Source organism: Branchiostoma belcheri, unplaced genomic scaffold (assembly GCF_001625305.1).
Source record: "Branchiostoma belcheri isolate BF01 breed outbred unplaced genomic scaffold, Haploidv18h27 scaffold309, whole genome shotgun sequence".
NCBI lineage: Eukaryota > Metazoa > Chordata > Leptocardii > Amphioxiformes > Branchiostomatidae > Branchiostoma > Branchiostoma belcheri.
Genome location: NW_017803920.1, coordinates 103,912 through 116,330, shown reverse-complemented (window position 1 = coordinate 116,330; position 12,419 = coordinate 103,912). Strand labels below are relative to the sequence as shown.

General features: G+C 40.5%; 1 protein-coding gene across 1 annotated transcript; it reads left to right on the top strand.

Moving 5' to 3' along the window:
* The first annotated feature begins 514 nt into the window (after nucleotides 1–514).
* LOC109474407 lies at nucleotides 515–12,146 on the top strand. The gene is made up of 13 exons (XM_019774703.1): nucleotides 515–667; nucleotides 1,222–1,407; nucleotides 2,102–2,262; nucleotides 2,827–3,005; nucleotides 3,313–3,461; nucleotides 4,479–4,608; nucleotides 6,282–6,496; nucleotides 7,237–7,411; nucleotides 7,794–8,093; nucleotides 9,060–9,293; nucleotides 9,598–9,682; nucleotides 10,286–10,518; nucleotides 12,007–12,146. Exons 1-13 carry the CDS (start codon nucleotides 515–517, stop codon nucleotides 12,144–12,146), a joined length of 2,340 nt encoding a protein of 779 aa, XP_019630262.1.
* The last annotated feature ends 273 nt before the right edge of the window (nucleotides 12,147–12,419 follow it).

Genomic DNA, 12,419 nt, shown 5'->3' with positions numbered 1-12,419 from the left:
TGCAAATGTTACATATCTAGTTCATACTACAATACGTTAAAGGAAGGAAGTTGCATTAAAATGAGAGTAACTGTAAATCTTGATCAAGTATACTTAAAGAAAACAGACAGAATGCCCAACTGAGTAAAAGCTAGGGCATGAGATACAAGCCAGAAAACAAGATATAAGACAAACAATGCTACCAAAATACCATCATTAATGGAGGGCTATGAAATTCAATGTAATATTTGCTTCTTATTCTGTCAAAATCAATTCATGTGTTTCATGTAAATTCACTAAATATGCCGTCCACAATATATTGTACTTATAATGTACATTATAGGATAGATTTAAGGCTTGTAGTATTGAATGATTGTTCATTTAGCTCCCATACATAAATGTACCATGTACGATTGTTGAGCGATAAAGTTCAATTTATTCTACTGTACCTGCGACCTAGGCTGAAGTAGACCTGGATAAAACTGTTGCCTGCTGCCAGTGCCGTATGGCTGGGTCGAGTATTGCAGTTGGGACTATGACTCTCCCTGTCCCGAACGCCATAAACTTTATGAACGCGTTCAAGAACTTCCGCAACGTGAGTGACAACGCCGTGGTGTTCTCCATCGTGGTGTCCGAGTTCATCCTGTACGTCGTTCTCATGGTTCTTCTGTGTGTGGACTTTGGACGTGTAAAGGTAAGGCTAATAGCATATATTAATTTACTAAAATCACCTCCCATACAGTAGTGATTGCACAACTGTGTGGTCCAAGGGCTTGCAGAAGGGCTTTATAAAAAGTAAACATAACTTTCCATCGACAATATTTTGTATTTTTAATGTACATGTAGGATAGATTAGGCTTTTAGTATTGAACAATTGTTCATTTAGCTTCCATACATGTAAATGTACCATGTATGATTGTTGTCATGAGCAATTAAGTTCAATTTATCTATTCAAATCTTCTTCCTGTAAGTTTGTAGTCTCAGACTTCGTGTTAAAACATTGTAGTCATGCCACTATATTATGTTGAGGGAACTATATTATATTGTTCCCTCAATAAGGTGTCAATAAAACTCCTGCCTTGCATCTTGCGGATTGCATTCTGTTGCTGCCTTGAGTCCTCGAGTGCGAATTATAGAAATGGTGTTAACGTTACCGTATAACATTATCCTCAGGCGAGAGTACACACTGCTCTACGACGTTCCCACACTACTCGGGTCGGTCCAGTCTCAGTGGTAGCTCAGAATGAAAGAACAATGTTATCCGAGGTGAGTCTGATCCCCCCAGACAGGATGCCTGCGCCTCACGTCTATCAGCTCACGGTCACCACCGGGTCCATGCTCGGCGCTGGGACCACCTCACGGGTCGCCTTCCAACTCTTCGGGTCAGAGGGCACGACCTCAGTCAAGATGCTGAACCCAAGAGGAGAGGTATGGTATCCAGAACCTTGCCTGTCTAGTCCTATGCCTGATCAAGGCTATATGTATTGATGTATAATGATAAGAAATGAACTCTGTTGATCACTACTGTGTCGTATTGTGTCAACTTAGTTTTTAAATGAGCTATGTTATGCTTTTAATCATATTGTTAATGTCAAGACCTCTTCATTCGTTCTTTTATTGTATTTTATATTAAGTTTCTGTCGCGATTTCTGTCTACATGCCAGTTCATTGAATAAAACTGAACTGAACTGATACCACTGAGTGGGAGAATGGAATAGGTTAGGGTTACATATACAATGTAGGATCAAGCTTGGTTCTCCACATATCCGAGAATGTAAATTTGCCCCAGGCACGGTTCTTGATAGGTGTCACAACTAATGTAGACTGACTAAACACATTTCTAGATAAAGCATGGTTTAGGATACAATGACTTGACCTGATCTGATTCATGATATAGACTCTCAGGTTCTCAGTATTTTTTCAAAGAACAGGCTGCTCAATACATAACTCCATTACAGTTGAAAATAAAAAGCAAAAATTTACTAGTCATTATTGGTAAAAACCAGTAAAGCCAATGTCAGCATTGCCCATAGCAAATCCCAGATAAGGTGAAAAGGTAGCCATTATATTAGTCAACTAATAATATACATGTACCATTGTTATTTGTCATTGGTGATTACAGGCTTTGGTACGTGGAAGTACTTTACATTTTATCATGCCTGTGCGAGAGTCACTGGGGGAAGTGATGTTGTTGCACATCTGGCATGATAACTCTGGGGAAGGCGACAGGTCATCCTGGTTCCTCCGTAAGGTTTTCGTCAGAGATATAGAAACGGACGTGATGTAAGACTTTGAAAACCTAAATTATGGTGTTCTTCTTTAAGTTACTAGTACTTTTGAAAACCTAAATTATGGTGTTCTTCTTTAAGTTACTAGTACTTGTTACCAAAATTAAATCTTTTCTGGCAGGTTGATGGAATCTGATTCACTTCTCGGCTCAGTCTTCTTATGAAACTATTCTCCCTTCTTATATTCATGTTGGTTGGCATGACTTAAAAATTCGTTTGTACCATGCAAACATTTACAAATTAAAATGCTTCTTCAACTGTGGTATTGCCAAAAAATCCTCCTCTTATATATACAAAATAACATAGCGGGCTCTGAGAAAGGTGTTCTATACTTTACCAACGTGATAAAACTCAATTTACTATTTTCGCCAATATATATAGCAGACTATTGCTTTAAAATATGTCAGTGATCATGCTTCCTAAATACATAACAGTAGCTGGCCTCAGATGTCACCTAACAAAGACAGAAATAATGTATGGGGAAGAGTTAATATCAGATAAAGGATGAACCGAACTGATGTCAGATGATAACTAATCAAAACGGCATGTTTTTGTCCAGTTCTTACTTCATCTGTAATGACTGGTTGTGTGAAGACAAGGGTGATGGTGAAGTGCAGAAGGTGGTGCACGCTTGCACAGAGCTGGAGCTGGCAGCCTCCACAAATGTCTTCAACGAGGCAACCAGAGACGTGCTCTACGATCAACAGCTGTGGGCTTCAGCCCTTATGGCAGCACCAGGTCAGTCAGTATACATGTATGCAAGTTGAGGTGGATATATGTTTCAGCTGGATTTACTGTGAAAATGCTTGGGTAGTAAACTAACGTAGTACATGGACCACTTTGTGAGTGAGTGAGTGAGAGTGAGTGAGTGAGTGAGTGAGTGAGTGTGAGTGAGTGAGTGAGTGAGTGAGTGAGTGAGTGTGAGTGAGTGACTGACTGACTGATCATGAGAATTAAAATAACACCGGCATCCATTGCTATAGTATACACATCTAGTTCTTAATCTATCTTTCTATGTTATTCTGTACAATTTGTTTCTGAGTAGGTTCCAGCTTCACCCAGGCCCAGCGTCTGTCCTGCTGCTTTACTCTCCTGAACACCATGATGCTGGCAAGCGCCATGTGGTACCAGACAGATGACAGAACTGCCGACACACAGGTGTACAACCTGGGGATTGCTCGTTTCACAGCAGAGGTACATTTTTGTAAATGTTCAATCAAACCTTTATTTACTGTACAGGTAGATTTTCATAATTTATAGATCACCAACTTGTCTTGTTAATACTCATTTTTCTTTTACCCATTTTCTAATTAAGCATGTATTTTATCATTTGTTTCGTATTTCATTGTGTTTTACTCTCGTTTATGTTTTTTAGTTGAAGGTGCCACATAAGTAACAGTTACTGTGCTTCTTGCCTAATACTCTTAAATAATATAAATATATTATGTGAATTAAAAAAAATGTTCATCTATTTAGTAAAAAGATTGAGTTAAAAACACCACTGGTCCCTGAGCAACAGTATATAATTCGTGCATGCATTTCGCTTGTTACCTCCATGAAATGTGTCATGGAGGTTATATTTTCAGTTGCGTTTATCTGTCCGTCTGTTGGTCAACAAGATAACTCAAGAACGCCTGGATGGATTGGTTTCATACTTGGCGTGTTGGTAGGGTGTGACGAAAACTGGAAATGATGAGATTTTGGTCCCCCTAGTGGCTTCCCTTGGTACTGCAGCGCAACTTCCGGTTTTGATATCTCGCGATCTGGACATGCTAGGGTCATGAAATTTTGATGGAAGGTAGCTCTCGTGCTTGGGAAGAAGTCATATGAGTATAGGAAATTCTATAATTACAGTGTTTTACATTATACTACTTACATACATGTAATGTATGTAACCTATGGCAGGCGGAACTTCAACAGATAATAATTATGCAAATGATGACCTAATTTGCATAATTAATGCGAAAATTCTATGATTTCGTAATGGTGAATGATGAGAATGTCATACTTGGGACATCTGTAAGTTAATCAAAAGTTAACATACATCACGATGCATATATCATGTTAATGCAGAGGTCATTTGCACAATTAAAGAAGAAATTTACATTTACATATCAAGATCATATTTCATGGAGGTATGAGATCTCGGAATTCTAGTTTGTTTCTCAATTTGACCCAATAACTTTTCTGTTTGTCTGCTCAATTTTACAGGAGCTGTACATCAGCCTTATGTCCATGCTGACTGTAGCCCCGGTTAATCTCATGATTGTGCAACTATTCCGGAAGGAGACACCGTTGTCTCTTAACACTCCGGAGATGTCAATCCGGATGTCCATGCGAGGTATGTAAAAAGGCATTCTGGAGAACAGACTCATCACAAGGCATATGTAGTGCATGTTTACTATGTACTGTATCTGTGATTGGTCTATGTTGCTATGGCAATGACTGGCTTCCACCCTACATATTGTTTTCTATTCTTAGACTAACATTCATCACAATACATGGTGACGGCACACTCAAGTTTTTCCAACTTATTTTTATGCCGCCACCGATGCAAACAAATGCATGGACAACAGACATACTCATTTTCACTTAAGTGGGGAAATTCGTGTAAAGTGCCTTTCCCAATAGGGCCCCAGATTGCACCAGGTGGCATGGCAGGTTTCGAATCCAGGACCTCTTGGTTCTGAGGTGAACACTCTACCACACGACATTTTCCAGAGTTTTCTGTTTTCCCCAATGGCCCATCAATAAGATTTGTTGTAAAGCCTTAGTGATAGCTACAATTGTCACTGTGACAACATATCTCTATGTCACAAGTGTCATATCATGAAAGCTGAATTTTTTTACCATGTTTTTGCTCAGTCTTTTCTGAACCCATTGCAAATAGAGCTGTCTGTAATAAACACACTTTTTGTTGACCCTCATGATCAGGCCGTCTGTCCAGCCTGGCCAAGTACGTGGCGTGGGTGACCGTGTTCCTGGTGTCCACCAGTTCTGCGTTCTTCGTGCTGCTGTACAGTATGGACTGGGGGAAGGAGAAAAGTGACGCCTGGATGAAGGCCTTCTTTCTTTCCTTCATGGGGTCCAGCTGTGTGGTAGAAACACTGCAGGTAATAGCTTTTCATCATCAAGCTGAGTTATGTTTGGGATCAAATTTAGGACATTTAAATATCACGTACACACAAAAGTCACACATTGCCTTCAAGTACCAGTCTGAGAGTTATCATGTTAAACCCAAGTTTGAGTCCTCAGTAGTACATTTTATACATTGTATATAACACAGTGGAACTTGCTGAGCAGCATCATTGGACAGCTTTTAAGAATGCTTAGAGATAAATACGCAAATGTTAGGGTCAACAAGTCGTTTGAAGTAACATAGCCAACTGCCACCATGCTCCGTGCTTACAAAGCATGTATTACACTGAAGGGCGGTTGTATTGTGACCGGCTAATATACAGAATACAGAATCTGATACATAAGGACATACTTTGATCTTAAAGGTGCATTCCCCTTTTCTCCTGACAGATCTTTGCCCTAGCTGCCATCCTGGCTGTCATCTTTAGCCTCCCGTCCCTCACCAAGCCACCGGCTATACGGAAAGAAGACCTGGAGCTGAACCTTTGGAACTCAAAAAGTAATTAGTAATGTATTAAAATTGCCATCAAATAAGAATCAGTTTATGTCTTGTTGCCATAACACTTATTCGACTATGTCATTTTTACTGTGACTGTTGTAAAAGTTCATCTGTGTTGGTTTACAAATAACAATTTTTTTTAAGTTCAAACGTTTGTTCCAATACAAAGACTTGTTCTCATTAGAACTTTTAACCAGTCACTGTCAGTCTAAGTGTCTTCTTCAATAGACTGATCCAGTGAGACTTGGGATATGGCTTCTCTGGTGTTATGTTAAACTTTAAAGAAGCCACATGACAAAGTCTTCAATCGACACTTCAAAGTTTATTGAAGAGTGAGAACAAAAGTTTGAACTTTTGTCTTATGTTTCCTAAAACAGCACCGAGGAAGATCATCCCACCTGCTAAACCTGATGCCCAATCGGCACGAAAGAGGAAGGAACTCAGTAAGAAGTCAGTCTCGACACTCCTGGATTTGTTTCTGCTGTTCGTCTTCGTGGCTGTTTTCTTTTACCTCGCCCAGATGGACACAGACCAGCGCGCCTTGTACGAGACACAGACACTGTCAAACACAGTTCTACAGAAGTATGATAGAGTACGTTCATTTACTTTTTAATTTTTATGCGTATAAAATGAACGTGCACGTGCACGTTGCATAAACTTACACACTGTTTATAATACTTGTACAAAAACAAACACGTATGCAAGTGGACAGTCACATAGGTAAAGCAATTAATCAACAAAAATCATCATTACAGACTTCTGAGAAGTCAGCAATCCTTGAGTCTCTCAATCCCCCATGTTGCCTGACTCCGGATACCTTTAACTCCCTCTCGTGCTCATATCAATTTTCCATCCACACCTGCAAACTGTATTGTATGATCATCAGGGACCCCTGGATGAATTTACATCATATATTGGGTTATTACCTGTATGCTTGTATGACTTAGGCACTTTAGAACTATTATTAATTATAATGCCATCCTTCAAAGTCTGCAATCCAAATATACAAATACCCATGAATTAGTGCCACCCAAACCAATACTTCTGTCCCGTAAATATAAAATCGTCCCTAAACATTTGGTGCCCCTAAAAATGCAACAACATCAATTCCAACGTCCAAATCCCGTATTCGAATTTTCGAAAGCGGCACACGCGATTAGGGCAAAACTTGTTAACTTTGAATTATTCTATGGAAGCCATGAAAGCCGTACTGTGAAAAAAAAGTATGGCCTAGTCTGGAACGCCGTTATCAAAGGTTATCACAGCCTGGGTATGATATAAGTAATGAATACATCTGCTCTGCTAATGGAAAATGATCACTTCTGTGTACAGATCAGCACCCCGGACCAGTTTTATGATTGGCTGGAGAAAGTCCTGCTGCCGACCCTGTTCCCGTCTGCCTGGTACAACGGTAGGAAAATGAAATTCTTGGACCAACAGTTTGCACAGAACACAGAGTCCTTCCGCTTTGGTCCTCCTCGCCTGACACAGAGGAGGAAAATTCCAGGTACAGTCCATTTATTTTGTGTTCTAAAACTACTGCTACACTGTACATGTATAGCATAAAACTGCAATGTTTGGTGAAAAGTCTATTAGGAAGTTCTCAATGTGTCTACATGATAAATCTTTGGTTTATCTTTTGTAGCCTTTTGTAGATCTTTTTTTTCTCAAACAGCACTGAATATTGGATGCATTGCCGGCCATTTCCTTAAGTGGGAATCTTGGCAATTATCACACAATTCAGGAACTGTGATGACATAATGAAAATGAGAGTTGAAATTGTATAGTTTTTTAATCGTCCATTGTATACCCAGCATAGTACGGCCTGTTAGTGAGTGAGTGTTACTGCTAGTGAAATATATAAACTGAAATATATTGTTTTTATATAGATACAATGGCATGGAAGGCTGGGGCTGGATTTGGGTGGGATTTTGTTGAGGGGAACACATCGGACAGCTGCTGGAGGTTCGCTGCACCCAACATTTCGAACCACCCGAACTTCACGTCTGAATGTAGCAACAACCTTGTCCTCGAGATCCCTCAAAATTATGACATCGCCATCTCATTCGTCAGTGCCTTGAAAGGTTCTGGGTTTGTCGACAAACACACAGAGTCACTGGCAATCGACGTCAACTTCTACAACCCCAGTCTGAAGCTGTTTAGCGGCATAAACATAGCACTGGATCATTTTGCAATAGGGAATCACATGCCAACAGCAACCATCACTTCCTTTAAAATGTTTCAGTACGAGAGCGACGCTGACTATGTGTATTTATTCATACATGTAGTATTCGTACTGCTGTTCTCAGTCATGCTTGTGAAGGAAGCGAAGGTTATGAGGAACACAGGGTGGAAGTATTTCACTTCTCCATGGAATGTCCTCAGCTGTCTTAGCCAGGTGGGCACAGCAACAATCATCGCTGTTTTCATCGTGCGATACACCACGGCAGCTGATACACTCGACATGGTGGCTAAAAGTAATGGTAGGTCTAACACAACACAACACTGCAATGATCTTTTATTAGTATTAGCTGGTGAAACCCTCCCTTCTTTGGGAGCCTTGCTAGAGGGAGGACTGCAAGAAGCTTCAGCATGATTTAGTCAGACTAGACTGTACAACAATAAACCATCCATTCTGAAAATGTGACGGCGGTAACTGTATTTGACAAAAGGGACAGCTTGAAACACTGCAAATTTGTATTTTTCCATGGCTTAGACATTAACAAACACCAGAATTCATTATAATCAAAATTAATCTGTTCTCCAACTTAGTTCAGTTTAATTTTCATTTTGTATTGTACCAAGTTGAACTCAGATGAACTTCATGCCAGCATCGATATCTGTTTGATCAGTCTGTTTGATCGGTTGGTTGATTGATTGATTGATCATCCCAAAATGGATTCTAATATTTAACTTATCTGCCTCCTCTCCCATCTAACAGATGGTAACTCAGTCTTTATGATAAGGGACTGCTTTGAAGACTTAAAAAACATTTTCTTTGACTTTAAGTCATCAACAAAACCCAGCATTAATTTACGTGCTTGGTTGGTTGATTGATTGATTAATTGATTGATTGACTGAATCGATATAAACATCTGTGATCCCAATATAGTTCCTGATATTCATCAACTTATTACCCCCCCCCCCCCATCTAACAGGTGAGCTGGGGTTTGAACACTTTGTGGATGTGACACCTGCTGCATTGTGGGATGCGTGTTTTAAGCACATCTTGGGTCTCGTCGTCTTCGTCAACACCGTCGCCTTGCTTCGTGCGGTCCGCTTCACTCAGACGATCGGCAAACTCCTGGCTCTTCCCGGCATCATGAAGGAGGAACTTGTGTCGTTCTTAGTTGTTGCTGCCGTTGCCTTCGTGGCCTTTCTGGGCTCAGGTATGCGTTTTGCAGAGCGTTACCTCAAAAGTGGTCAGTTCTTAGATTAACCAACCACTTTTTGGACCGTACCATTAAACTGGGGACAGGGCACTAACAGTAATGTTAAGACTTGTAGTATGTAGTGTGTGTTATGCAGAGCGTTACGTCAAATTTGAAGGAAAGATTCCTTCTAAGTTAGCTTATAGTAATATACAGGGAAATTGTGCCTTAGGCACAGTATTGGAGGCATAGCCCATACCTCTCCTTTCACCATGTAAGCATTTGTACCTCATCTAAAGACAGGTACTCATATATTTTACAGGGCATCTTATCTTTGGTCACAACATGCAGTCCTACTCAGACATGTACCGCACAACGCTCGCGCTCTTCGAGATGGTGCTCGGCACGTAAGTTCTGTTTCGGACTAAGCATTATCGTGATGAATATTTGCACAAAGGATTAACCATTTTAAAAAGTTTTTTTATTGAATTCAGCAGGAAAATCATAATTTCACATCTCACTCAAGGATGGTGAAGTGTTTTTTAGTTTGTTGTCTGCCTGCTGTGTGTATGCACGCTCACTCACTTCCAATCCTCACTGCTTAAAGCATTGGAATACACAAAAACTCCCCCTAAACCGGTACCGCAAAAAACAGTTACTGTACTTCTGTCGTATAAGTAGCAGGAGGTTGAAGTCTGCCATCTCTAGGTCCCTTAAAGTCATCTCGATCCAGTTTTAGCTCACTGGTCGTGAAAGAGAAGACAATATGTATAGTATTTACAGGTTCATTGTACCGGGAAAATTCCCCTATTTTTTTTCGACAAGCACAATGAACAGTGGACCACAGCTTAACGTCCCGTCCTAGGAACTGCGACCATTTCTGGTAGCATGCATGTTGGGTGAGTGTCGCAACAGCCGGGATTCTAACTCTTAGTTCAGAGGCAGGATCGTTAACCACTGGACTTTTATAATACACACTAACAACCATCGTGTTCGTGTGTTGTGCTCAGGTACGTCGCCCAAGACCTGGTAGACTCCAACCCTCTCCTGGGACCGATCTACTTCTCCGCCTTCATGATCTTCATCTTCACGCTGCTGGTCAACGTCCTCATGTCCATCATCTGCGAGGCCATCTCTGCCGACGTGGACACCACACATGACCAGGAACTTGCCGAACACATGTGGAGCAGCTTCCAGGCCATACTGGGCGCACACGGAGCACGGGACAAGGAGGATAAACAAGGTAAGATTTGTTTGTTTGTTTCGAATAACCAGTAAACTGTCTTTGGTCATGATCATACACACTGTACATGTAAGTACAAGCCGCATACGACCAGACTGTAAGGTTTGCTCCACTCACACCAGGAAGGACCCCTACTGACTTATTGTGACTCTCCCCGGGGCCTCCATTTAACGTCCTATCTGAGGGACGTCCCTAACCAAAGCTATGTACTCATTACCTCCATGAAAAATGGAGGTATTGTTTTTGGCGTGTCTGTCTTTATGTCTGTCTGTCTGTGTGTCTGTGTGTGTGTCTGTCTGTCTGTGTGTGTTTCCGCAACTTTGTGGTCAGCATAACTTCAGAACGCTTTTATGGATTGCGATGATATTTGGTGTGCTGGTAAGTCTTGGAAAGACAAAGGTCAAGGTCAAATATGGGCCTCCTGGTGGATGACCTTGGTACTGCAGCAGAACTTCCGGTTTTTGTATCTTTTGTCCTGAACAAGCTATGGCCTTGACTTTTTGGTGATAGATAGCTTATCCTGTCAGCAATAAGTGGTGTGAGTTTGGTCCCCCTAGCAGCTTGTTCTGGAACTGCAGGGGACTTTCTGGCGAAACCTTTAAAAGCCAATAAGTCCAGATAGGAACAACGTATTTTCATGATATTTGGTGTGTAGGTAGCTGAGAGAGAGATGTACAAATTATGCAAATGAGGACTTTATTTGCATAATTAATGAGGAAATTCTATAATTACAGTGTTTTACATTATACTACTTTCATACATGTAATGTATGTAACCTATGGCAGGCAGAACATCAACAGATACTAATTATGCAAATGACGACCTAATTTGCATAATTTATGCAAAAATTCTATGATTTCTTAATGGTGAATAATGGGAATGTCATACTTGGGACATCTGTAAGTTAATCAAAAGTTAACACACATCACGATGCATATATCATGTTAATGCGGAGGTAATTTGTATAATTAAAGAGGAAATTTACATTTACATATCAAGCCCATATTTCATGGAGGTATGAAATCTCGGAATTGTTTGAAGTTAGGAAAGTTGTGAAAAATGCATGTCGGTGACATGGTAGGATTCGTACCCACCACGTATTGGTCTTGAACCGAACACGCTACCATTTATGCCACACGACCCCACTATTTAGCCTGGATGCCAGCATTCTTTTTGTTGTAGTAAACTCCTTCAGCCGCGTTTCTGCTAAAGAACGTTGGCATCGAGGCTAGGTAAGATTATTCAACAGGTAAAAGCATACTAATCAGTATCTCCTTGTAGACATGAGTGTCTGAGTGAGTGAGTGAGTGAGTGAGTGAGAGTGTAACTGAGTAAGTGAGTGAGTAAGTGAGTGAGTGAGTATATTGTTAATAATATGTAAAATGCACATTACCACATTTTCAATCAACTAATATGTACTACATACAGTGGATATAGACACATTAACTACATGTACATGGGATATAATTTTCCCTATTTGTTACGTAGGTTTGTTGAAGAAAGAAGAGATACAGGCAAACCTGCGCACTATCCGGGAGCAACTTGATGAAAGTCTTGACATCTGTGACTCCATCCTCCCCTGTTCACGTGTTCCCCGTACTGTGGCTGGCCAGGTTACCAGACAATAATGTTTGCTACCCAGTAATGGTAGAATAGGGAGGATATTATAATGGTAGAATACTGTTTTTGCCCTATGGGGATTTCTGTGGTTAAGTACTGCAAGGTACTGTATTTCATGCAATAAATATGATCATAGTATGGTGCACTAGCAAAATGCAAAAAGTGAAGTACAGTATGTTTGAGTTTAAGCAGGGTGGTTCAATCTCCTAGGAGTAAGATACAACCGAATATCATTGCAAATAATGTATCGAATCAGATGTTTTTAATAGTACTGTAGTAAA

Bases quoted from the DNA above. Each gene is read 5' to 3' on its own strand.
- LOC109474407 (XM_019774703.1), top strand. From the start codon at position 515: ATGACTCTCCCTGTCCCGAACGCCATAAACTTTATGAACGCGTTCAAG. The intron at 4,609-6,281 runs GTATGTAAAAAG...TTCCTAAAACAG, and splicing joins AATCCGGATGTCCATGCGAG to CACCGAGGAAGATCATCCCA. The intron at 9,294-9,597 runs GTATGCGTTTTG...TATATTTTACAG, and splicing joins CGTGGCCTTTCTGGGCTCAG to GGCATCTTATCTTTGGTCAC.